This window comes from Meles meles, chromosome 14 (genome assembly GCF_922984935.1).
Source record: "Meles meles chromosome 14, mMelMel3.1 paternal haplotype, whole genome shotgun sequence".
Taxonomy (NCBI): Eukaryota; Metazoa; Chordata; class Mammalia; order Carnivora; family Mustelidae; genus Meles; species Meles meles.
Genome location: NC_060079.1, coordinates 32,617,317 through 32,645,005, shown reverse-complemented (window position 1 = coordinate 32,645,005; position 27,689 = coordinate 32,617,317). Strand labels below are relative to the sequence as shown.

The following is a 27,689-nucleotide window of genomic DNA, read 5'->3' as shown; positions in this document are numbered from 1 at the left end:
GGCCGGGGCGGGATAGGGCACTGTGTGTGCGCCCCGTTGAAATGCCCGGCACGTCGGGGCAGCGGGACAGAGCCCAGGGCGCGCGCGGAGGCTGCCAGGGTCTCGCTCCTCCGGCCACAGCCATGACAGAAAACTCTGACAAAGTTCCCATCGCCCTGGTGGGGCCTGACGACGTCGAGTTTTGCAGTCCCCCGGTGAGTAGGGCTCGGGATTCCCAGTCCCACTGCCGGGTCAGTGGACACGCAGGGCCCGGCTTTTGCACGGGGGTCCGGATCCACTGCCCGGAGTCAGGGATTTGCGCCACCGAATCTGGGAGGCTGGTGCCCAAACCCGCGCGTGTGCAGGGTTCTCGGGACCCCAGACGGCGGTGAAGGGGAGGGTGGGACCGGACGCAGGAGCGGGCGTCCTGTGGCGGGCGGAGCGTGCACAGCCGAGGGGCCCTGGCCCTCGTCGGGCAAAAGTTTGCTGATCGCACATCCACGCCTGAGTACAAGGGACCTTCGGGACGGAGCGCGGCGAAAGGGGACTCGCCGTTTCCCACCTCCACGGGAGGTGCGGGGTGCGGGGGTGCGGGCGGCGCCGACGTGACCGGTCCCCCCTCCCCGACCTCCCCTGCCCCGGCCCGCAGGCATACGCCACGGTGACCGTGAAGCCCTCCAGACCCGCGCGGCTGCTCAAGGTCGGAGCTGTGGTCCTCATTTCGGGGGCGGTGCTGCTGCTCTTCGGGGCCATCGGGGCCTTCTACTTCTGGAAGGGGAGCGACAATCACGTAAGTCCTGAGGGCGGCGCGCGGGGTGCGGACCCGAGTCTGGGTGCGCGGGGCGGGGAGGCGCGCGGGGCGGCGGCGTCCTCACTGTCACCCGCATGTCCCCCCCTAGGTGGAGCCAGAGCGCTGGGCCGCGGGGGGCCGCCCGCCGCTGCCCGCGGGCCCTCTCGCCCCTGCCCGCGCTTTTCTCCAGGTCCCCCTGGGCACCTTCTCCCTTCTTCATCCAATTCCACCACGCTGTTTTCCGCTCTCGGCAACTTCGTTGAGAAGCAAGTCGGAGTTTTAAGGGGGAATATTAAAACATAGAGTAGCGGGAGAACGCAGGGGACAGTTGCAGGAAGGCCCTTTCCTGCCGATCTCAGCCTGGCGCTTGCCGCCAGCGGCCCCGAGACTGTCGGTGAGGCCCCTCACCTGTCTGGCCTCGGCCTTGGGGAAGAAATGGAGCTAAATCATCTCCAAGGCCCTTCCCAGCAGAGAAAGGCTACGAATTTAAGAGCCTAGGACAAAGATGGGCCTGGAGAATAGTCAGACCCAGTAGCAGGGATGAACTTGACCTTTCAAGAGTTTTTGTTTCTTTCACTGCCTGTGACCTGTCCATGAATGCTCCCTTCTCTCTTGCCCTGAGGAAGAGAAATGGGCTAACTTCGTTAAAGGTGGCAAATCTCTTTAAAAATCCATTCTGGCCTAGTCACGTGTGATTTAATGGTAAATGTTTCACTAACTGCTGTCCTACTTTCTTTGAATGTAACTATTTATTTTAAAGCTCCATTGGCTCTCAAAGCATATACAAAGCGCTTCTAACATGACTGGGCAGAATTCCAGGGTGTTCTCAAAGTACTCTGAATTTTGTTCACCGCTCTAAAGGGGGGAGGGGCATTTTATCTTGATGACCATTGCCAGGCCTGGTATAAGCTTATTTCCACTAATGGAAAAGAATTCCATCTCCAGGATGCACACAAAGGGCTTTTTCTTAATCACTACCCTCAGAGGATCTGTGACTGCTGTTTGTCACCCCACCCCTCTCTCCCACCATGAAATTCAAAGCATGAACGAATTCCAGTACTTAGAGAAAATGGTGCTGAAAGCAATTCAACAATTTTACACATCACATCTTCTGCAGTCACTGCATAATTTGTATTTTTAACTCAGATGCCTACTGTAGATAATCATGCCATTTAGCACTGAGTCTGTTTGAGAGACTATATCAAATTTACGAGCATCGATTTGTAAGATCAGAACTGCACAGTATTTTGTGTATATTTGAAAAGTGCCTTAATGTATTTGTATTTTAAATATAGAACTTAGGCCAGATTCTCATGTTTGAAAGCAGCAAATCCAAACAGGAGAACGATTTCAAGATCTCCATCTCCATTAATAGCAGGGTTGAGATTTTCATCCCTTGGGAAATTGTATGGTATTCCACTATAAATGCTATCTTTTAGATGACAAAGCCTCAGTGGTATAGGTCATTTGGAGATAAAAATAGCTTTGCTTTTGGGGGGGGGGGATAGGATTTTAGACATGCTGTATATTCAGATGAATACTATTTGGCATTTAATTATTCAAGGCAAATACAACTAACTGACAAGCTTCTAAAAAGAGAGACTGAATGATCATCCTAAGTGAGGCTCCGTCTTTTCATCTCGTACTTTACCACAAGAGTCTGGTTCAAGAGAGCGGTATTAAATTCTAAGACTACAGAGGAATAGTGAATCACATTTTATTGCCAACAATCAAAGTTATTTCTATTTCCTGTACAGGCAGAAGAATGCAGAAAATCATGTTTTGTTTTGTTTTACTCCCAAAATATTTGGTGCTGCTCTAGATTACTTAAGTCTGAAAAACAAATCACAAAACATGAAATAGGGTCCTTTTGGCACCCTCTCTGTGGAGCATGCGCTCAGGTGTGCTTTCCTTGAAGACAAGTATAAATAGCCCAAACAAAACATAAATCCAAAAAGGTAAGTCTCCATCAGACAAAAGACATCCCCCACTAAATGGACTTCCTCACTCTTCAGGAAGGATCCACGCTCTGCTTTTCTATATTAGTTTTTTTTTAAGACTTTATTTATTTATTTGACAGACAGAGATCACAAGTAGACAAAGAGGCAGGCAGAGAGAGAGGAGGAAGCAGGCTCCCCACGGAGCAGGGAGCCCGATGTGGGGCTCAATGTGGGGCTCAATGTGGGGCTCAATGTGGGGCTCAATGTGGGGCTCGATCCCAGGATGCCGGGATCATGACCGGAGCGGAAGGCAGAGGCTTTAACCCACTGAGCCACACAGGCGCCCCTCTATATTAGTTTACAGAGGAGAACCAGCTGTCATTCCCCTCCTCTCCCTTTCATATGGGCAAATACCCTCAGGACAGGTTTATGGGAAGTCAGCTGGAGGACTAGGAAGCATGAGAGTGCTCACAATTAGGGGACAAGTGCCTGGGCTCAAATATTGAGGCCACGTCTCATCCATGTGACTATACATGGAACAGGCATTGAAATATGAGGAAACTCCCACCAAGAAGAGAGAGCCAGCAACCCTGCTCTGTGGGAGGAGGGGATGAGATCAGTGCTTGAGACCTTTAGTCTTAGACTGATGTTTCTAGAGAGTGTCCCAAACATGATGTCATGAATCTTATAGAACCCAGGCTTCATTAGAAACTCATTAGCAGGGGTGCCTTGGTGGCTCGGTGGGCTGAGCCCCTGCCTTTGGTTCGGGTCGTGGTCTCAGGGTCCTGGGATTGAGCCCCACGTGGGGAACTCTGCTCGACGGGGAGCCTGCTTCCCCCTTTCTCTCTGCCTACTTGTGATCTCTCTCCCTGTGTCAAATAAATAAATAAATAAATTCTTAAAAAAAAGAAAGAAAGAAAGAAAGAAAGAAACTCATTAGCAAATATTCCTGGCCGCAAAAAGCACTGTATGGAGCAGAATTCGGGCAAATAATAAACTCCCTTGCATTCAGAGAATCTCCTGAGGTGCCAGCGGCTCTGTGGGCTCCGCAGACAATGTGACCACTGCCCCACCAGCCCAGCCTCCTGAGCTCAGGGCCCAGGACTTTGGAAAGAGCTTTGGACTGTGGACCCTCCCACCATTCACTTCACCAGGGCACAGGCCTCCCACAGGGACCCGTGCACAGTGCGCTCCTTCTGTAGGACCGGCTAAGCTACGTTACAAATGATGAGGGTCCTCTGCCCGGTCAGGGAGCTTCTTTCTGGGCAAAGGAGGTGGGAGTGGGGGAAAGGAAAATTAGGACCACAAACCACTCTTCTAGTATTCTAATTTTGTCTCCTTAAGACCTGCTAAGAACTTGGAAATGGTTCATTTGTGAAATTTTGCATTGTCTTACAAGTAAAAGCTTATGTGCAATGTTTTCTCAAACACACACACACACACACACACACACACACACACAGTCTCTTATTGTATAAGTGAAGGACACTTGTTGCAGCAAGAACTCACACACACGTGGTCTGCCATACTCCCTCTGATGGTTATGCTTAGCCCGTGTGAGTGGTGGCTGCTCAGAGAGCCCAGGGACAGAACAGAGCCTGCTTTCTAAAGCTTAACATGCAGAAAGCACCGGCTCAGCCAAAGAAAACAGGTTTCCCAAACTGGGCTGATCATGAGGACCCCCTGAGATGCAAAGGCAAACAGACTGGTGGGCTCTGCTCTAGATTCTGGTAAATCAGAACCACTGGAAGTGGTTCTTGTGACTGGGCAAGCGTGGGGGACAGCATACCGCAGGGATCCCAGTGTAGGGCGGAAGGAAGGGCACAGGAGAGACGTTCGGCTGAAATTGCGTGCCAGGATTTTCTGTGCTGCGGAATAAAGGCCGTTGCCCAGAAGGGGACTGCTTTACAAAGCCATTTCTACATCTCTGCTGGTGAAATAAAACTGTGCTCTGTGGGTCTCGTGATAATGAGTTTTCTACGAGTAATGATCTGGTAATAACAGATACTTCTTCCAGGGTCTGTAGCAGTCTTTCTTCATAATGAGGGAGAAAATCAGACTTGAATTGAATCTGAGCTATTTGCAGTTCTGACCTCCTGACCTGACACTAAGTAGCAAGTGCCTCTTATCAGTTCTTGATCCTTCCTCTCTAAAGATTTTATCTTCTATGTTATATAAGATATATAGAGATACACACACATACATTTGCTTCTAAGTCAGAAAAAGAAAGAGGGAAGGCGAGGGAAGAGAGGGAAGGTAAGACGCACCTATTACCCCACAACACAGAGAAAGTTCACGCAGGGTAGCCACACACTGAGTAGGAGCAATGTGTGAGTTACTTTGTTAGTGTACTTACACGATGTCTGAACTAAGAGAGCCCTTTGGGTGATTTAATTTAGTGGTAAACGAAAAAATATTTCATGGAGTTACTTTTCTTAAGATTTTACTCAGAAATCCAATACATAACACAGATAGCAAGCAGAGCTACTCTAGCTAAATTGTAGGTGGACAGGAGAGAAAGGACGACCGTCACAGCCCCATCTGGTCTGCCACCGTCACCTCTGGACCATCTCTGTGAAGCCTCCCAGCTCGAAGGACAGAAATGAACACCATCTACGAGGCCCAGCTTCTTCGTTTTACAGCCAAGGCACCTCCCGAGACCCAGGGATAAGTGGTGCGGCCCCTCGTTTTTCTGATTCGTGGACCGCTGCTCTTCTCCGATGCCCTACAACACCATATGCCTGTCCCATAGTCATTAAAATGACTAACTCCCACTTTGAGCTGAAACAGATGTGCACATTGACCTTGATCTCCACAAGCGCGGCTCTACATCCGGCGTGTCCCTGCCCTGCCTGTACTCCTCACTCTATACCAGAGGATGTTGTAAAAACCTTTCAAACTGAGGTGCCACTGCAGACTTCTTCAGTTAACAGCCCAGTTAGCCATTTATCATCGATGGCTCTCAACTTTGACTGCAAAGTAGATCTGACCTAAAAAAAGAAAGATCTACGTCCAAGCCCCATCCCCACAGGGTCTGATTCGACTCGTCCAGGCAGGACACGCATGCGCGGTAGCTGGAACTTCTACCCGGATACCTGTAGGGCGCAGCAAGATCGCAGATGACTGCGCTATTTGAATAAGTATCCGAGACTACCAGAGCTTTCGGCTTTAAGGCATTTTTAAAGAAATCATTGTATTAAGTGGTTGGGTGTACAGATGAAGCCCTTATATGTAACTATATTAATGATGATTCGGTATATCTTTAACAGATGGGAAAGCCACCTCCTATACTGCAGGTCTAAAGATAAGCCCTGAATTGCTCTAAAAAGGAAGCATCACTGACTTCTGTGTTCCCTTCCAGATTTACAATGTCCATTATACCATGAGTATCAATGGGAAATTACAAGATGGGTCAATGGAAATAGATACTGGGAACAACCTGGAGACCTTTAAAATGGGAAGTGGAGCCGAAGAAGCAATTGAAGTTAATGATTTCCAGAATGTAAGTATATTTCATGCATTTAGAGAGTTTAACCAGGCAAGCCTGCAAGGCTCTCCTAATCCAGGCAGAAGCAACATCTCTCACACACAACCAAACAGTAACTGTTCTTTATGGCAGTCGTGGCGCCACTAATTCACATACATTAGGCGGCATATTCTCTCAGAGAAAGGACCGCTCTTTGTCCTTTATATTTTCTAAATGAAAAAACAACACCTTGGCACTGAAAAGAACAGGTACTTGGAACTATATAAAAGTCTTGGCAGAAGGACTCGAAAGAGCTATTTCTTTCCGAGCAGCTTTCTGTAACACAGTGAATAAAATGCTCAGAGCACCCCCAGAATGTCCCGAGGCCTGAAATGGGAGCCTGCAGAGAGGAGGGAGATTGTAATGACCCGGCAATCTCATCAGCTACAGGTGGGACCTACTTACATGCTTCTCTCCATTCTTCAGATTTCCCATTTAATCCAGAAAATTAGCATGGAGAAATTCCCCTACCATAATCCTATGTTTTCTGACCATGGCCAATTACAGATAAAACATTCGAGTCTCCTTTGAAAGGGGCAAACACGTTTGTTTTCATAAGTTCAATTTACAGGCAATTTGAGACATCAAGCTCCGCGGCCGTGCTTCAGTGTAGGACCTCAACACAGCGGCCCTCGGGGCCCTCTCTCCTCTTGGCCCACGTAAATATTTTATTCTTTTCATGTTCAAAGATGAGGAAAAGGCATCACTGTTTGTGTTCTCCTGTTAAATCTGTAGATGGAGTAGGTGAGACTTGATAATGAAAAAAGGCACTTGAAAATAATGTCTCTTCTGATAGTTTATTGGTCTACGTAGGAACATCTCATCGACCTGCCTTGCTCCAATTGATGAGAAAAACTAGAGATGCTTTTCATTTGAATGAAAGAACTCCCCTTGCTGATGCCAAAAGGCATTTCACAAGTCCCGTTGAATACCAAACAGATGCTAACCTTGGAGCCCGGGGGATGGGTGATGTTAGGTAGTCCTTGCTGTGACAAGGACTGGCTATGTTCAGAGTAGGCTCTGGCTGGGGGTCGGAGGGAGGGGTGGGCTTTGCAGCCCTGCATGTGACCATTTAGTCAGAGCTTTGCGAATGGTTCTGGTCAGTGCACAAAGATAATTTCTCTGGACGTATTAAAGGCTTTTACTGCTAGACCCAGGACAAGGTAAAAGCATTTTTTCTTTGTACTGCTCAATGAAAGATGACAAAATGTAGCTCCCTCCCACACATCATTCAATCCAGAACAGAACTGAATACCTATGGTGTGTCACAAGATCAAGATACGCAAAGGGAGCTACACGGATGAATAAGAAAAGATCTACGTCTCTCAAACGTGCCTGAATCAGGAATACACTTTCAAAATATTTTAATCCCAAACCTATATTTCTGTTTTATAATCCTTCGGTTCTAATAATGGTATTGATTGTGTTTTGTTCTCGTAGGCCAACAGGACCACAAATATTTTATAAACTGATCAATTCTCTTTGATAGCTTCCACATTTCTCTAAGTCAGAACTGGTGAGGTCCATTTTTTTGATGGATGGAACCTGTTAGGGGTTTAAACAAGCCTGGACTTTTGAAAACACAGGAATTAGCCACTATGGCACCTGCACTACTACTGTCTCCTCTGTTTTAAACCATCCATCAGATTCAAAAGGTGTTTATCAAGGCCTACTGTGTGCAAGGGACAGTGATAAGCATGAGGGATGCTCTGACACTTGGTCCCTCCCTCAAGGACCTTGCAGTCTAGGCCAGGAGGCAGACATGCCACGCAGAAGTGACTTCAGGCCACCTGGGAAATATGCTATGACAGAGCTATGAACAGAATGGAACATACCAGCGGTGGGGGGTGAGGTGGGCGGGGGACAACTTGTTGGCAACTTGGAGCTGAGGTTTTATAGGGGTGATGACAGCTGCATCAGGTCTTGAAGAATGATGAGGATTTCCACCAGCAAAGAAGTAGGGGCAGGGCTTTCCAGACCCAGGGAGGAGTCCCGCATACAAATGCACAGGCCCACTCTTGAGTTCTAAGGAGCCCCGTGTGGTGGAAGGTGGGGAAGGGGAGCAGAGGGGTAGGGGAGCAGAGGGGAAGGGCCAGATTAGGAAAGGCTCCAATTGTGAACAGTGAACAGTCTCCCCTGCTAAGCTAGGACCCCACCTAGGTTTTCGTAGAGCCAGTGGGGGGAAAAGGCCTCACGAAAGAGAATAGCCCTGAACAAAGGGCTCTAGGCTGTATATTGTGAAAGAAAAAATTATCCAGGCCACTTGTTAAAAAGGAGAAGGCAGGCCATATTCAAAGGAAGCTATTACAGTGGGGTTTTACAGTAGGGGAGAGAGAGATTGTGTTCAACTCTGAATACGATAAGGAAAAGTGAGGGTTTATAGCCAAGGAGTAGGGTACGAGTATTGGTGGATAGAAATTTACTAAGCTATGGAGTAGTTTTTTACTAAACTGAACCAACAGGATTGTTGCTAAAGGCAAGCCAGGGTGATCAGTTATCAAGGGTGGTCAGATCTAGGCCAAGTCAGCTGGATTCTTGCTCAAACTGGAATAAACTGACTCGAGGTAAGTCAAGGAGGGTCTTTGTCAGTACCCCCAAGGAATACAAAGAGGGGTTTGTTCAGAGTGTATGAGTTACATTCTAAAGCATTTTACCCTCAGAAGCGTCACTGCTGTTGGCTTAAGCCAACCCTTTCTGGCCTAATGACTCATTTATATAACGTAAACCCTGGTTAGAAATTAAGATAGAATCAGCTAGTGGGTATATACACGTGTTCACTCCCCAATTCTTTTAACTTTGTGTATATTTGAACATTTGAATTTAAAAAGCTGGAGGAAAGAAAAAAGAATAGCATAACCTACCTGGTAGGTGGGTAGGTTAGTAATTTAAAAAATCAATATAACCCTTCCTCAAAAAATTAAAAATGGAAATATCATTTGGTGCAATAATTCTAGTACCAGGTATTTACCTAAAGAATATGAAAACATTAATTCAAAAAGATATATACACCCCTATGTTTATTGCAACATTTTTTACAATAGCCAAGATATGGAAGCAACCCAAGTGTCCATAAATAGTTGAATAAAGAAGATATGGTATCTATCTATCTATCTATAGGAATACTACTCAGCCATAAAAAAGATGAGATATTGCTATTTGCAGCAATGTAGATGGACCTAGACAGATTGATGCTAAGTGAAATAAGTCAGAGAAAGATAAATACCATATGATTCCACTTACATGTAGAATCTAAAAAACAAATGAATAAACAAACAACAACAACAACAACAAAAACCCAAAAAGCAGAATCAGACCTATAAATACAAAGAAGAAACTGATGGTTGCCAAAGGGGAGAGGGATGAGGGGATGGGCAAAATGGTTGAAGGAGAGAGGGAGATACCGGCTTCCAGTTATGGAATGAATAAATCGCAGAGGTGAAAGGCACAGCACAGGGCATATATTGTGCACGTAATAGGTTGTACGGTGACGGATGGCAGCTACACTCGTGAGCACAGCACCACATAAAGACTTGTTGAATCACTATCTTGCATGCCTGACACTAAGGTAACATTGTCAACTATATTGAAAAAAAAAGTTTACAAAAATCAATATGGCCCCAACTATAACACCAAAGAAACATAAGACAAAAGCAATTCATACTATAACTGGAACTTCCGTATGCAAACGCTCAGCCTGATGCACTGAGAAACATCATTATGTCACGCACTTGTGCCACAGCCGAAAATACAGACTGACTTAAGTGTGTGTTGGCAAATTAAATACAGGTTATTTTCTCAAACAGTGAACAAACCACCATTTTCTGTCCGTTTTCGTGGTAATTGCATTCCTCAGAATGTCCTCGCGCATTGAGACTGTGCCAGAAGTCATGTTGTGTTGATATGTAAAAGCATGTTAGATTCTAGGCACAGATCCTTCCAACCAGGTTTTCCAGCCAGGCCCCGGGGTGCTCAGTTCTGCAGGACTTCCCTGGGCTCTGTGGGACCCGTCCCCCCTGGACCCTACCCACGGGAGGCCAGGAGAGCCCCCCACCACCCTGTCTTTGTGACAACCAAAAACTCCCTGTAAGATTTCTAAAGTGCCCTCTTGGGGGAAGGACCCCTTCTTGGAAACTTCTAGTTTAACCCACAGAAATCCATAAGATCCTCTAGACAGAAAAACAAACAGACAAACAAACAAAAAAAACGGACAGCTAAAGTGAGATCGCTGACTCTTATTTTAAAAAAAGGCTAGAGCATTGGACTCTGCCCTCATTATCTTTGCTAGCAAATTTCTTCATTAGCACCAGCTTCTAAGGCCTTGTTTGTTTGCAGAAACAGGGGTTTGCTTGGCTTTCCTGTGCTTTCCCATTCCCTCTGTTTAATCTCTTAATATATCTGGCTGCTGGATATGGATTTGTAGCCAGACAAGTTGGTTGATATGTGTGAATTCCTTCCCACAGGACCCATCCCTGTGAGGTTTCAGTTCTCTTTGCAGCGTGTAGACTGTCAGAACTAGCTCAATACTAGATTCACATTCGGGGCTGCTAATCTTTAAATAGACTCAGCCCCGTCCTTTGGGGATATGGTCGTGGCGATATGGTGTTTCCTCCCTTACGACTCACCTTCAGAGACTGTGGGGGTTGCGGGTGGAGGGAACATATCGCATGAAGGCGGCAGTCACCACACCCCCCCCAACCACCGCCTTCTGTTTTTCAAACTGTGAGCCCTAGATTCACATACAGAATAAGAGCAGCAGGCCTTCAAGGAGAGAGCAGGGAGCAGTGGTTCTCAAAGGTGTTCTCCAGGCCACCAGCGGCAGCAGCACCGAAGAGCAAAGCGTGGCCCCCATTCAGACCTACCGGGTCAGAGACTCCGGGGGTGGGGCCCAACGCGGTTTTTATTGATCCGGTCTTCCGGGTGAATTTGATGCGAGGGGCAATTTGTGAGCCGCTGGTATAGAAGAAACTTGGATTCGAAGGCTGTGTCTTAGCCCGTTCAAGCTGCTGTAACAAACTCCCGGAGCCTGGGGGATTTCTGAACCCCAGAAATTGCTCCCTGTTCTGGAGGCCGGGCAATGCCAGATTAAGACACCGGCAGGTGAGCATCTCTTGGGGGCCTGCTTGCTGGTTCGTAGTTGGCTCATCTTCTTACTGTGTCCTCGCAGGGCAGAAGGCATGAGGGAGCTCTCCGGGGTCCCTTTCAGGAGGGCACTGATCCCATTCTCAAGGGCGCTGCCTCGAGGACACCATCACCACCCAAAGGCCCTCCCTCCAAATCCATCCCACTGTGGGGAGGTTTCAACATAGGAATCTGGGTGAGGGGACAGAAACATTCCGTGTATAGTAGGCTATTTCAGTCTTTTACCAACTTTGTTATCCGGAGTAAGTTCTTTTCTCCCTGAACTGGTGCTCTGTCACCCTGGCTACACCTTCTTCTTCTTCTTTTTTTTTTTTTTAAGATTTTATTTATTTATTTGACAGAGAGAGATCACAAGTAGGCAGAGAGGCAGGCAGAGAGAGAGAGAGAGGGAAGCAGGCTCCCCGCTAAGCAGAGAGCCGGATGCGGGACTCGATCCCAGGACCCTGAGATTATGACCTGAGCTGAAGGCAGTGGCTTAACCCACTGAGCCACCCAGGTGCCCACCCTGGCTACACCTTCTAACCATGTGGCGAGCTTGGAAGCTTGGAGCTTGCTGAGGGGCACTGGTCCAGGCCAGTTAAGTGGGAATCTCTGTGGAGAGCCCCAGGCATCGACGGTTTTTAAATCTCTCCAGGTGGTTTTGGTGCAGGGAGTCCCTCCTCCTGGAGAGGGCAAGGATATTGCTACCCCCTCTCTGGGTGAGAGTTGATGCTAGGACTTCAGTGTCATGTGTGAGAACAGGGCCCATGAGGCCACAAGGCGGAGCACGAGGGACTTTAGGAGGAGGAGCCTTTCTTTCTCTGTGCTCCGGCAAGTCGCCCCTCAGCCGTAGGGCTGCTGGCTCTCAGAATACATACAGGAGAACTGGCCGTCAATGTCCACTGTTCTTTGTGGAAGAGGGCTGAGTCCTGAGTCAAAACCCCGAGAGATTTCTGAGTACTTTTCTTCCCCTCGTCCTCACCCCTCCACCCCCTGCAGCATTGATGCTGGAACAAGTCCTAGATCTTCTTGACATTCATCTCAACTGAACAGAAGATTAACAAGTTGAGATGTTTGGCTTTCTGTGGATGTCTGTTGTTAGGGCATAAAATGTGTAGGCGTTTACCTCTGTTTTTGGCCACTCACTCATCATGAAAGCCACAGGTTCTCCACCAGGGTTGAAGTAAACACCCTTGGGACAGAACGTACTGCCAGGCTTCGTGCACCTGCCGTAGCATTGGGCCTGAGCCATGAGGTGAACCTGGAGTCCTGCGGCTGATGTGGCCCCGGAGGCTGGTCCCTAGTGTGACAAGCAGGAGACACTGCTTGTGTCTCACAGGGGACAGAAACAAAGCATCCAAGTCCTCCAGTAAGGTCTGGGAACAAAGGTCAGCTCCTGGTGGTGTAGGGAGCTTTGCTATATCCCTGCCTCGGTGACTTAGCAAAATCTGAATTCCTGGAATTCATGAATTGGGCGCACATCTTTGGAGAACCTTTGTGGGATCACCAAAAAGAAAAAGTTCAGATACTAATGTCAAGAGGCTTATAACTGAGTTGGGACAGAACCTTGACAAGGAGTGGCACGGAGATCTAAGCGCCACATGCAGGGGAAGGAAGGCTTGTGGAAGGCAGAGGAGGAGGAGCCCGCCACACCTGGGAAGACCAGAGAAAGCTGCCGGGACAAGGCAGTGTTTCTTCTGAGCCTGCCAGTGTTGACGGAGCAACTAACACACTCTGTCTCAGCCCCCGGCAGGGGTCTCCCTGACCACACTGTCCAAAGTACCATCCTCAGTCCTGTCTGCCTCACCCTCGGCTGTACTCTCTGTGGTACTTGCTGCCACCTGACTTCTCCTCTGCTTTTTATTTTTGGTAAATAACGCAACAAGGTAAGCTCCATGAGTGCAGACATTCTGTCCGTTCTGTTCATCCCTATGCCCAGTGCCTGGAACAGGGCGCATCTCGCGGTAAATACATTGAATGAGCAAATGAATGCATAGCGGGATGGACAAACTTTTCTTTCCTAGGGCCTCACGGGAATCCGTTTTGCTGGAGGAGAAAAGTGCTACATCAAAGCACAGGTGAAGGCTCGCATTCCTGAGGTGGGCACCGCGACCAAACAGAGCACCGCTTCTGAGCTGGTGGGTACCGGTGGCAGGCTTTGACAGACAAAGGGGCTTGGTCTTCACATGGCCCTTGTTTGCCTAATGTTGGGGAGGGAACTGATTAGTGATGAAAACAATGTAAAGGACTTCTCATGACAGAATCTTCATTAAAGGGGCCTTGGGAGCTTTCTAGCCTCAGTTCCACTCAGTGTGGGAATTCCTCCTGGAAATCTCTAGCAGCCAATCACCACGCCTGTGCTAGAAAGCAGCGACAGGGCTCCCTTCCCTCAGCACCAGGCAACTTTGGGGGGGAGGGTGTGATTAAACCATTGTACGTATTCTGAGCCGAGCTGCTTCCCCCTATAGTTTCTTCTCCTTGGCTTGAGTTCAGCCCAATGAAGCTCCTTAACATTAATTCCTTTCCTATGTGTCAGACTCGTGAGATTTTTAAAGCATAATTCTCCCATTTATCATTAACAACTTGCGTTTGAGCTTGATTTTATAAAAATTTAAGAATTGCACAGAATTCTAAAGACACATCTACTACCTTACATTTATTCGATGCTATAGGGCTTACAACGTGGCCACACGCATCATCGCCCTCTATTTAAGTTGTGGCCGGGTATGGTGGGAAGAAAACCGAAAATCGAAAAATGTGGGTTCAAGTCCCAGCTCGGACACTATGGATGTGGCTTCAATTCTTTGAACCTCAGTTTTGTCACCTACAAACTAAGGGTCTGCCTCCTGTCCCCAGGGCCTTAGAACCTACTGGATAATGACTACACAGCTGCTGCTATAAATTACTAATTCCATTATGATCAGCTTTGGGCCTCCCTATATCCCTGAGAGGGAGGTAAAGCCAGCATCAGCTCCCTTAAGGCAAAGGAAGAAAAATAAGGGTAAGCAGAGGTGCCTGGAAACTGCCTAATTGTTTGCTGTCATAGGAGCAGCGGCAGGTGTCTCCAAACAAAACAAAAGCTACAACAAACCGTGAGTTTTTTAAGCTGGCCCGAAGAGTACAGTACTATAAAAACGACACCCAGACCTCCTTTGTTCTGAGCCTTAAGCTTCTCTTATCACATTACCATTTTGTTAACAGTCCTAGCACTCCATTTCTGTAGCACGGAATCCCTTTCATGTTCTCGGTAAACGGCCATTGAAGCAGTTCTCCTCTCCTGGCTTCCAAAAGGGCCAGCTCTCCAGCCACAGCCGACCGAGATCTAATCCTAAGTGTGCAGTACATTTCCCGGGCTTTTTAAAAACAAGTAGTATTTTTTTAATTTTAATTTTTATTTATTTATTTTTAAAGATTTTATTTATTTATTTGACAGAGAGAGATCACAAGTAGATAGAGAGGCAGGCAGAGAGAGGGAGAGAGAAGCAGGCTCCCTGCTGAGCAGAGAGCCCGATGCGGGACTCGATCCCAGCACCCTGGGATCATGACCTGAGCCGAAGGCAGAGGCTTTAACCCATTGAGCCACCCGGGCGCCCTTTAATTTTTATATTTTAAGGATTTCATTTATTTCTTTGAGAGAAAGGAAGAGCACAAGCAGGGAAGGGGCAGAGAGACAGGGAGAAGCAGGCTCCCGGCTGAGGAGGGAGCCCCAGGTGCGGCTCGATCCAGGACCCCGGGATCATGACCTGAGATGCAGGCAGACGCTTAACTGACCGAGCCACCCAGGTGCCCCCTTTTTTCTGATTTTTTAAAAACAATACTTGGTCATTACAGAAAATTTGGGAAATACATAAAAGAATAGAGAAGAAAGTCACCCACAATTGCTTAATCCACAGATGTTCGTGTTAATACTAATGTTAATGTTTTGGTGAATTATTTTCATGTGTGTGTGGGTGTGTGTGATACTCTTCATGATTAAAGTTATGTTGCTCTGCGTTCTTACATTCTTTAGTTCTAAATGCAGATTATAATGGATATATTATATGTCATCAAATGGTTACAATTTAAGCCTTTTGTTCTTGAATACTTCAGCATCTTCAGTTTTTCACTATTTCAAATAGCAATTCAAAATAATTATTTGAATATAGAAATAATTCATGGTGATGAACAGTTTGGCATTTTCAAGCTTTGTCTGCATCTGATTCTTTTCTTTAGACTATAGAGGCGAATTATTTTTCCTGTGTTGTTTCTATTGTGCTTGGTGGGTCCTCTGGTGGACAAAGCCAAATTCAGGCAACATGTTTGTGTGAATTGGGAATGTGTCCAGCTGTCAGTAGCAGAAAACTACACTCAGGGCGCCTGGGTGGCTCAGTGGGTTAAGCCTCTGCCTTCAGCTCAGGTCATGATCTCAGGGCCCTGGGATCGAGTCCCACATCAGGCTCTCTGCTCAGCGGGGAGCCTGCTTCCTCCTCTCTCTCTGCCTGCCTCTCTGGTTACTCGTGATCTCTCTCTCTGTCAAATAAATAAATAAATAAATCTTAAAAAAAAAAAAAAACTACACTCAGAGTGACTGAAACACAAAAGGACTTGTTTTTCTCCATAGTAGGCAATGTTCGGAGGGGGCCAGCATTGCTGATGTTTTTGGGCTTTCCTTCCCGGCTCCAACCATCAACCGCGCATCAAGGAAGGAAGTCAGGAAGAGGTTGAGCAATGCCAACCGTGACTTCCCTTTCATCAGGAACAGTAGAAGGCTTCTCAGCCCTCCCCAGCATACTTCAGTGTGAACTGCAGGGTCTAGAACTGGTCACACGGGCAGCCCTAGCCACTGGAGGATCTGAGCAAGGGAGCAGACAGCGTCTCTCCTGGGGGCGGGGACACTGCTGCCTCACACAAAAGCAGGGCTGTGTGGCGGGGGCAGGGAGAGGCGAGGCGAGGTGGGCAGCTGAGACTATGTGCTGCAAGCTGATCGCACATCGCCAGCTTGTAAGATGCCTAGGTCTGCACGGTTGCAAGCATCCCTCGCGTTCCCCACACACTTTAGCTTATGATGGGGTAGATTTATGCACCACTTGGTCTTATAAATTTTTCATCAGTTTTGTATAACTTTAAAAGGCTGCTATACCCAAAGAGCATTTATTTCCTGGATGCAGCCATTTAATTTAAGGTGAATAAGTGGATTACCTGAGTGTTAGCCTCCTCCAATAACTTTAAGTTGTTTTAATGCAACCATAAGCCTAGGGGAGAAAGTATAAATGAAGTGCTGCTTTTAGCTAAAAATATGGAGAAAACATTTTAATTTCTCCAACCTATTGCAAACTAATAAATACATGAAAGGAACAACCTGGCAAAATAAATTTGTCTTCTGGGTTATCAGATGGTTCTCAGCAACTCGCTGTAGAAGAAAATCTGGGGTTTAGCTTTGAAATCTCAGTGGTGTGGTTGATGCGAGGGACACCTGAAATATGTTTTGTTATAGCTGGGAAATGTAGAAATGGTTTATGTTAAATAATACTTTGAACTGAAGACATTAAAGAACCAATCACTTGCTTTTTTCCATTGTTGTTCAGAAGCTGCAGAACAAAACCCCAAAGGATTTTCACTTCAAATGAAGGGCTCCTCTATCCTTTATAGGATTTCAGAGTTCATTCAATTGCTTTTCCTCAAAAAACTTTGATCAAAAACATCAGATTAACCTAAGTCTCAAAGTTGGTATCAAGTAATTTTCACTTCCACTCAGGACACTCAGTATTCACACATTTCAGTTATCCAAAGGCAGGGTGACAAGAGGGGCAAAGACAATATTGTGCAGAGAGTTACAAAGACAAGACACATACCACACCACACCCCGACCCCCTACACACCACATATATACCCCCACAACCCCACACATACCCCCTACAGCCACCCTACACACCCTACATATCCCCCATATACACCACACATCCCAAATCCCCACACTCACCACACACATACCACATACACACCCCACCACCCCACACATACCCCTACACATACACACCCCCACACCCATCCCACAAACCCTATGCCCCCATTTACACCACACACACACCTCACACCACATACCCCAAATCTCCACACACCACACACACACATCCCCACACCATACACACACACACCACATACACACCCCACAATCCCACATACACCCTGTACACATACATACCCCCAAACCCACCACACAATCCTACATATCCCCCCACATACACAAATGCCCACACATACTACAGACCACACACACACACACACCCAACCCCACACATATCCCCTACATATACACACCACCACACTCTACATACCCCATACACATACACAACTCCCTGCCGTCCCACACACACATGCACTTCTCATTAAGTTTTTATTAGGTGAAATAATCTACCAGCACGTGACTCTAAATACACAGCAGCCTTCATTGTCCTTTTGCTCAATGCATTTCATTTTTACTTACTTGCAGGAAGGCAAGATCATGCCAGTTAAATATGAAGAAAATTCTCTTATATGGGTGGCTGTAGACCAGCCTGTGAAGGACAACAGCTTCTTGAGCTCTAAGGTCTTAGAACTCTGTGGCGACCTTCCTATTTTCTGGCTTAAGCCAACATATCCAAAAGGTAACATTTTAAATTCTCTTAATGCTGCCGGGAATTTCCCTGTTTGGGTGAGTTTCCTGTGAGCCTTCCACAGGCCTGAGCCTGTAACAAGGAAGATACATCAGGATGCGAGCCACGGGTGTCTCAGTAATTGGCAAGGAAGATCAAAGAGAAGGAAGGTGACAGCCATGAATGTTTTAGGGAAGGGACTGAGCAGCAGGGTTAACAGGAAGAGGCTCACGGAGACAGAATACCACTGCATTATCTGCCATTTTTATTTATGACACTCCCCCCCTTTTTCTGCTCTGCCCCTTAATCTAAGTTGTTTGCGCTTTCCAATTTTACATTTTTTTATTCCTATGGCAGGGAATCAAGGGACTAAGAAGCCGTCATACTGCTGAATCTTTATTATGTTCAAACCTAGAATTATGGGACAGCCAAAAGCTGCTGTGGGTATAGTCTGAGATTCTTCAAGTTCAAGGCTCGAGCATCAGCTTCCAAGTCCCTTGAAAAGTAACGAAGGGCCCCTGGGGTTCAGAGCTAGCTTGGAACATACCTTCGAGCTCTCTGTGGGTGGTGAAGGCCAGGTGAGCCCCGAGGGCCAACTCTGTCATGAATATCTCTGTACCCAGGGTCCTTTCACTCTTCACCACCAGTCACCCCACTGCCCCCCACCCCACCCCAAAGGCCTATTTTGGAGCTGTGGCTCAAGAGTAGAAGAAAGGCCTTTCTCCCGGCACAGCTGAGATATACTCTGTCTTCTGAAATATTTTATGGGATACAGAGAGAGCAGCATGGTAATAAAATACAGGCACTAAAACCACCAAGCTTAGAAGGGACAAGGGGCAGTGATTATTGAAAGGGAACAGTTACAGTTTCACAAGGTGAAAGAAGTTATGGACGGCTGCACAGTAATGTGAATGAACGTAGCACCCCTCAACTGTACAACTAAAAATGGTTAAAATAGTAAATTTTCTATTTTCTATTTTACCCCAATTTAAAAAAAAAAAACCAAAAGCAAAACCAGACAAACAAAAAACCCTAACTAGGCTTAGAGAGTCCAGGCTTCTGATTCTGTCACCCCTAATTTATTCCTACAGGTCACAAGTCTCATGTCCTAAAGCTTAGATAAGATGGTTACTTTCTGGCCCAGGCAAAGCCAACAGGATCCAATTTATAAGCCACTAGCAGTGGCTTCCTGGAAGAGTGAGTTGAGAAGGATCCTGAGGCCACATGCAGGCTCAGTCAGGAGTGGCATGAGCAGTGGCTGTCCCCACCGGAGGGACTGGAGAGGGCTGCCAAACCGAGTCACTTTTGCTGTCCCTGCTCTTGCTCCGGTGGGCGCTCACAACTCACAATACTATGGCCTTTTGCCAAGTGCTGGCTTTTGATTCCTCACCTGCCCCCACACGCAACAGGCCGCCTTGCTTTCCACCTCCCAGGAACTACTCCAATACCTGTCCCTTGTCCAGTCAAGGACAAAAGCCTCCGACTCTGCTAGTATGTAGAGCTCTAATCACTTTCTGTTTGAGGACATGCCTCTTACCCAGGAGCTCATTCATTTGCTCCGCACACACTTTTCTGAAGGCTTACTCTGCGCCATTTACTAGCTCAAGGTTGTAGTTTGGAGGCACAGGTGCAGAACAGACAAGAATCCCTGCCCTCAGGGAGTTCACGCTGTAGCAAGGGGAGACAGTAAACAAACACTAAATTAAAATAAGAAAATCATATGGCAGCCTATGCAGCACTATGGAAAAATAACAGAGCAGGGTATTGGGGGGTGGGGATGTGACTACGGAGCTAGTGTGACTGATGGGATGAGAACCTTCACCCTTCGGCAAAGCAAGCTCCGTACTTCTGAGATGTAGCTTGGCCCCTCACCGCCCAAAGCATTCAGTCCTCACAACACCCACCCCAGAACTACACGTTAGGTCCAACACCAGAAAAGTGGAAACCACCTAAATGGAAAGGGGTAAATAACTGTTGGGGTCGCTAGAGGGCGGAATATTACACACATTAAAGATGGAGGATATTTTTTTCCCAGTCTTTCATAAATGCAGTCACATTTAACAATAAAATCAAGGAAATGAAACCCGCTCTGAGGATGCCTGGTCCCTAACACCTAATTCTAATAAAAGCTCCCCAACTCCAAGGTCCAGCAACCCCTGCCTTGGATCCTTAAGCAGGCAGGTCATCAGCATCACACGGCTGTGTTTTCAGAGACAGTGGCGGCTGGACACGCTCAGGGGGAAGGCTGAGCACTGGCGGCCGCTGAGCTCTGGCTGGGGGCCAACTGCCAGTCACTGTGCTACGGCTCAAGGCTTTGTCCTCCGTCATTCTTTACCAACAACTGTCCAGGTAATTACAAATATCCCCATTTTATAGATGAAGAAACCAAGGTTCACGGAGATTTAGTAATCTGCCTGAAGTCATTCAGTTAGTTAAAAGTAGCGTTGAGATTTGAATCCAGGGCTCCGTGATGATTCTCCAACCATGAACTCAGAAACCTAGAAGCTATCTGTGGAAGCTCACGTGGCTATAAAGCCCATCCAAGTTCTCAGAAATAACACAGCATTATGTAGTCATCACCACCTAACAGTTGAGTACTTATATGCCAAATGCTTTGCTAAAACCCGTAGACACAGCTCTATTCTCTATCACTACTCTGTGAACTGGATACATTATCCCCATTCTACAGATGAAGAAAGACTCAGACACCAAGGCCAAAGCTGTGCGTGACTTCCCACGTGTCATTCGTCAGCCATGGGTCGCGCAGCAGGCCCCCTGTGGTGGTGGGAGGAACTAGAGCACTGGGCTGGGAGCCAGAGAAGTTCACGTTTGGCTCCTGTTTCTGTCACCCATTCTGTGATCTTGGCCAAGTGTCTTGGTCTTTCTGAGCCTTGATACCCTCTTGTATAAAAGTATCTGCTTTTTCTATCCTCCTGCAAGATTAAAAAAAAAAAATCAGCCAAGATAAATCTCCTGAAAACCATAAAGCTTCATACACATACAGTCAATCTACTAAGAATGCACAGGGCTGGGGTACCTCATTGGCTCAGCTGGTAAAACATGTGACTCTTGATCTCAGGATTGTGAGTTCAAGCCCCATGTTGGGTGTGGAGCCTACTAAAAAACAACAGTGAAAGAGAATGCTCAGGACTGCAAGTAACAGAATACCTGATCATTGGTGGTTTCGATAAATACAGGGTTTAGTCAGAAGTCTGGAGGTCAGTTTCTGACATTAGCAGCTACTCGGCGATATCACCAAGGCTCTTTCCTAGCTTACCGTTTGCTACCCACAGCATATAGGTTTATCATCCTTGCGCCTACCTCTTCTGGTCACGGATTGGCTGTCATAACCGAGATATATCTATGTTCAAGAAGACAAGACAGAGAAAGCTGTTTCAGTCCTCTTTTATCAAGAAATCAAAAGCTTTCTCAGAAACTGCACCAATATATTCTGCTTACATCTCACTGGCTAGAATGTTCCAACTGGTCTCTCTTAATTGGAAGGGAGGCTGGGGAAACAAGTAGTATTTTACTTCCTCAGTCCCTATAGTAGAAGCAGGTAAGGAATCAGAGAATTGAGAATGGATTTTTGTCAGCTGTCTCACAATATCTCCCTCAGTTAGGACTATAAAACCACATCTTGGTTATCTGTATCGTTAAGTATTAACCTAAGACTCTGAAACTATTAAAAATTCTTCAATACAAATTTCAATAATGAGACAAGAATGTGTTTTGATACCCCTTTATGTTTTTACCTTGATAAACATACTTCCTCAGTTATCCAAATAAATGAATTAACTTTCAGCAGAAAAAACGTTGTTTTTTTTTTTAAGAAATCCAGAGAGAAAGAAGAGAATTGGTACGAAAAATTGTTACAACTACTACAAGAAGACCACACAGCAGACCACAGGGCAACCCAGGCCCTGGAGGGCCAAGTAACGGAACCAGACCTAGTGTTCAAGAGGATTCAGAACTCTTCAACCCAGACAACCCTTACCACGTATGTACTGCTGTTTTCATGACTGCTCAGACATATCCCTTGAACAGAACATTGAAGTGGTGGTTATTTCTACTTGAGGTTTCAAATGAGCACTTAATATTCAACTTGGATTTTTATTCAATTATTTAAAAAAATACATATGAATTTGTCACAGAGTTTATAAAATGAGGGTAAGACACTTAAGCATGGTCTCTCTGGTGTGAAATCCAGTTTTGTTGTAACCCTGATTCAAAGTTTTTTCTGTGCTCTCCCCTTTATTGAGTCCTAGGCAAATCCGTAAAGACAAATTCGTACCAGGAATTTGATTATTCAAAAAATATTTCCAAGAATGTGCCTTGGGGACAACACATGGAATGAAAGTATTCTCTCCCCGCCCGCCCCTTATATCCACTTTATTCATCCACTCAGCAGACATTTGCTGAGAACCTGCTCTTTTCCAGGCCCTGTGCATGCAGAGAGGAGTTAACTTCTGCCCTCAGGGGCTCTCAGTCCAGGTGGGGGACAGACTCATACACACAGATAAAACACTTCAGACTGAAACGCTGGGCACTGCTATTTATAAGGATGGCACTAATGTGCTAAAGACTTCACAAATCTTCAAAAAAATTTATTTGCCGTAAGTGAAGGGAGCAAAAGAATAGTAAATTTTTGTAATTAGTATTTTAAATGAAAAAATAATACATGCATTTTTTAAAAAAGTTTATAAAAGAGTAAAAAAAAAATGTGTTACCATTCCATCTCAGACACCTTTCCCACAGCCCAGTTTTCTTTGCACAAGAGTGTACCACACTAACACATTTTTAACACCATAGAGCATACAAACTTCTATACCTTGCTTTCTTTCCAGTCACAGTATTTTGGAGATTGCGCTGTCTCCTACATACATATACCTCATTCATTTTAATGGCCACATCATATTCCATTGTGTGGATAGATGTACAGAAATTTAACTAGTATTACTTTCGTGGACATGTAAATTATCACCCTATCTTTTGCTCTTAGAAAATACCGTTAACAGTACACAACATTGTATATGCCCCACATGGTCACGGGAAGGAGTAAGTGAGGTAATGCAGGCAAAGCTCTTAGACAGTGCTTGGCACACCGTAGGCATCACCTTGCTCAGTTTAATTATTAGTCTTATTATATATGTATTTCTTGTACATGTGTGGGAATTTTTTTTTTTTAGCATAGATACAGATGTATGGGTCTACTGAGTCAAAGGAGATGGTAATTTTACATTATTTAATGGAGGACGCCAAATTGTCTCCTAAGGAATTACACCAGCTTCATGTCTTCAATTGTAATGAACGGAGCTCATTTATTATCAAACTTCAAAAAAAATATATCTTTACCAGTCTCTTGGATGTAAAATTGCATCTTCCCATTGTTTCATCTTGCCGGTCTTTAATTATGTGTAAGGTTGAGCATCTTTTCATAGGCCAATTCATCTATTTTTTCCTGTGTAGCTTCTTCAGTTTTATAGTGTTTCATGTGTTGCAAATTTATTTTCTAGTTTTAGACTAGCATATTTTAGAAAGATTTAGAACAAAAAGTATTTCTTAAATGACCCAAACTTATTGGAAAATTCAGGACCACCAGAGTACTTGATTCCCTAAAGCTCAAATAGTAAAAAGAGAGAAATATATCTGAATAGGCAAATAGAAAATTTAATATAGTTTAATCTCCAGGTAGCTGAGCTAGGTAAATCTGGCTCAAGGGAGAGGGCATCAGCCCCTTTGCAGGCGCAGGATGTGACTTTGCCTGTCTTGCTTCCAGACTTGGGTGATCCATTTTCCTTGAAAAACTCCAATTCTTTATCAGTTTTTCCTTTATTTCGTGCTAAGCTTTAAGAAGAAACATCTCCCTAGGAGCTCAGTCCTTCACATGTTCTTTTCAGGAGATATCCTGGGGCAACAACCTGAGATTTCCTCCCAGCTTTCAAATCCTAACAAAACTTTGTTGAACCCTCAGATGAGGAAATGCCTCAACTGACAGGCTTTTGACTTCCCCTACCCTGGAAAAATCAGCTATAATCAACTAATGAGGTGGCTTTCTTTTTGCCGTCCCAGATGAACCTAGTTCAAGAGATAAGGAGGGGGAAAATGTAAAGAGTCTGAAGAATAAAGAAAAAAATGGTTTAAGAGTAAGGCAAATATTTTGACGATTAAATTTGAACATAAGTTCTATCAGATGGTGTTAAGGAATTGTCAGTTTTGTTAGGTGTGATAATGGCATCGTAGTTATGTAGGCAAATATTGTTTTAGAGGCACACCCTAATGTGTGTATGTGTGAAATGTCACAATACCTTCAATTCTCTTTAAAGTCACTTCAAAATTTAAAATACTTCAGAAAAGATCAAGCAATTTTGACAAAAGGTTAGTGGAACTGTCAAAACTAGATGTTCAGTTCACAGTTTTTTCCCCTTTCCAGTATGTTTGATATTCCCAATAATAAAAAGCCCCCCCCCCCAACAAGGTAAGACTTGTTGGTATACCAGAAAAGGCGATAGCGTTCCAAGGTTCACTTTGCTCAAGACTAATCTGCGTTTGGTGCTGCAGGTTCGAGTCCCTCAAGGAGAGATTTCAAGTGAATTAAGAATACACAGTAAGGGCTTCTTGGCAATGTAACTCAATAACAGAGAATTCAGAATCTAAACCCCTAGGAACCTATGAAAAGGAAAACCAGATACACAGATTTGGCAGAGGTCAGCTTCCTTCCAGTTCTGTGCTATCTCCAGCAGTGAAAATGGGGATTGTGTAGGTGATTTTTACTGTATCCATAGTTTTATTTAGGTAATAATAATGGCACATAGAAACTAGAAAATAAAGTTTAAGGTCTTGAATTTTTAGACATTATATGGTGCCTTTTCTGAGTGTTATAGAACCCTTAAGGTTGAAATGAAGGCAGAATCTAAATGATGCCAGCATTCTCAGCCACTGCAATTGTAACAGCAATCTATTAGCCTCCATCGATGAATTTCAAAAGGTGCTCCGAGACCTGGAAGCCATCAGTACAAAATGGCATCAGTGTTCCACTAACTTAGTCAGTAGTTGCAGAAATGCTATTTTTTTTTTAAGATTTTATTTATTTATTTGACAGAGAGAGATCACAAGTAGGGAGAGAGGCAGGCAAAGAGAGAGGAGGAAGCAGGCTCCCTGCTGAGCAGAGAGCCCGATGTGGGGCTCGATCCCAGGACCCTGAGATCATGACCTGAGCCAAAAGCAGAGGCTTTAACTCACCGAGCCACCCAGGCACCCCAGAAAAGCTACTTTTCAATGTCTCCTTTTCGTTTGGCTAACTTAAAACAAGCTGAGTCACTACTGAGTGGGAATCATGGCTCATTAAAGGCATGGAGAAACTTTGTAATATTAAAAACAAAAAAAGCAACCTTCTTGCCAGTGACAGATGGAGGTTCCTTGATATTTTAGAAGGAATTCTGAATTTTAAGGGTCTAATAAGATTGAAAACCTCTTACAGAAAATTATGCTGATTTCTTATACCAATGAAACATTCAGGATCTTATTTTAGAATAATGTGCATGCTACAAAATTTTTATTATGAAGGAAACAAATAATTACCTTTTATTTCACAGCAGCAGGAGGAGGAAGGCATGACATTTGACCCTAGACTGGATCATGAAGGAATCTGCTGTATAGAATGTAGACGGAGCTACACTCATTGTCAGAAGATCTGTGAGCCCCTGGGGGGCTACTACCCATGGCCTTATAATTATCAAGGTTGCCGTTCGGCCTGCAGAGTTGTCATGCCATGTAGTTGGTGGGTGGCCCGCATCTTGGGCATGGTGTGAAATCACTTCATGTACCTGGGGCTTGTATCATAAAAACTCAAGAGACAAGAGTATGAGGCATCTTGATGCTGAGGGGACCACAAAGTATTTCATACTCAATTTGAGCAATGTTGCTCAAGATGCCTTTCCCAGAAGCTCTCAATTATTTTACAGAACTTTATCCAGAATGTGCAAATGTACTGAAAGGGTAGTTTAAAATGTCATAACAATTTTTTTTATTACTTGCTGTTTTTATCTGCTTTGCTTTGCGAATAGGCCTACTTAATAAGACTAACTTCCCAAGCTACTTTGAAATAAACATGAAAAATCACTTACAACGTAAAGATCTCAGTTGTACCCTTGAGTTCTTTTTAATCAAGTCACTGAAGTAATTGTTTTTGGTTGTTATTTATACAGAATTCCTCCATTGTTCTTAACCTTTATTGTTCTTCCCAGTCTTGCAAATGTGCTCCCAAGTTCCCACATAAAAATACAAACAAGAGTAAAACGGGACTTATAATGGAATTTACCTGAAAGCAAGCAGTATCAATTTTAAGGTGGAGCTCACAGGAGATCTGTAATTTATAGTTCGTACAGGCATGTGATTCACAGGGGGCTGCCCTATGTCAGAAGTCACCCCATGGAAAAGAGCATTAGGATAAAGAGGGAAAATGAAGATAAATCTGACTTGTGCAGAAGGACTTTCACTAACATTCTGAAAAGCAGGTCTTCACACCCTTTTCAATCTGTTCAGTGCTCACTGGGCATGAAGCAGAGTGGTATCTACCTTCTTAGTACAAATCAGGCTGGTGATGTACTCTCATAATGATAGGGCTGACAGTGCTGCCTGGCAGATCTGGCCGAGAGGAATGGCTTATTTATTTATAGTGACAGAAAGGCTCTTAGGAACAAAGACTGTCTTTAGAAACTGAAATTTCAGATCAGGTAAATGGGCAGGTATTTTGTATTTTTTACATTTTAGTTTTGAATCTCAGTTTGAGAGACAAAGAACTTTCTTAAGGAAAATAAAAGTTTTCTAAATACAATGACTTAGAGAGATGACAGAAAGATCTTGATACCATGACTCACTCCAGTCCCATATTCTAAATAAACCGTATTACTGTAGGTCTAGTTTGCCAATTTAAGTTGGTAAAATCTTAACAGTTTCTTCAACCTGGTTATCAGATCATCATTCGTATGTCTGCATTTAATGGAATATACAGTTAAGTTAGGTCTCTACATGAAAAAGATATGAAGGAAAGACACATGCAGAATTATACGTCCAATGGTCACACCGTTCTCAGGCAGCAGCGACTTTTGGCATAGATGGGAATTTTACATGTTTAGTCTTTAAAAACGGTTGTTACTTTATTAACTAAGCAAATGTGTGTCAATGGTTCTGCCTATCATCTCCAACCTCACTGTCCAGCAACAGGTACTTGATTCTAGAACTAAACAAAAAGTGAAAAAAAAACCGAACCACCACAGACTCAGTGATCCCAGGCCACAAGATCTTGTGGTCTCAGGAGAGACCGAGATAAGCAGGACTCACAGTCACAAAAAGCCTTGGCAAGGATGGGAGCACTGGGCTTCTTGGAGGAAGAAAATGCCTTTGCTAGGTCTTCAAGGATGAGTAGGAGTTGCTGGGTAAAGGTGACAGAGGAAGGGCATTCTAGGCAGAGAAAGGAGTTCAGTAAAGTCAGAGGTATGAAGGTGCACGATATAATCAGGCAAACAAGCATTCTGGTTGAGGAAGAACATATTAAGATGGAAATGTAGATAGAAGAAAGGTTGCTGGCACAGAGGGAGCTGGTTAGGTCTCCATTTTGAGATGGACCAACCTTGGTAGCTTTCCTTGAGAATGGAGCAGGTGCCAGACTTAGTAAGGAGCAAAAGCATGTCTTGCGTAGGAAGGCTGTCTCTTGGAAAGGTACT

General features: G+C 45.1%; 1 protein-coding gene across 2 annotated transcripts; it reads left to right on the top strand.

The window, feature by feature from the left end:
• On the top strand, positions 1 to 27,689 carry CNMD (chondromodulin). Of its 2 annotated transcripts, none has more exons than XM_046028117.1 (7): positions 1 to 194; positions 629 to 769; positions 6,071 to 6,211; positions 13,378 to 13,491; positions 17,823 to 17,976; positions 21,798 to 21,964; positions 25,563 to 27,689. In XM_046028117.1, the coding sequence occupies exons 1-7, from the start codon at positions 42 to 44 to the stop codon at positions 25,773 to 25,775; spliced, it is 1,083 nt and encodes a 360-aa protein (XP_045884073.1). In that variant the 5' UTR covers positions 1 to 41; the 3' UTR covers positions 25,776 to 27,689. The 2 variants fall into 2 exon arrangements, with proteins under 2 accessions (XP_045884073.1, XP_045884072.1); XM_046028116.1 differs by having other exon boundaries at positions 3 to 194; positions 25,560 to 27,689.

What these genes read in the sequence shown, in the direction of transcription:
- CNMD (XM_046028116.1), top strand. Translation starts at nt 42, where the DNA reads ATGCCCGGCACGTCGGGGCAGCGGGACAGAGCCCAGGGCGCGCGCGGA. An exon ending in GGAAGGGGAGCGACAATCAC is followed by an intron (nt 770 to 6,070) that starts GTAAGTCCTGAG and finishes GTTCCCTTCCAG; the next exon opens with ATTTACAATGTCCATTATAC. An exon ending in AGAGCACCGCTTCTGAGCTG is followed by an intron (nt 13,492 to 17,822) that starts GTGGGTACCGGT and finishes ACTTACTTGCAG; the next exon opens with GAAGGCAAGATCATGCCAGT.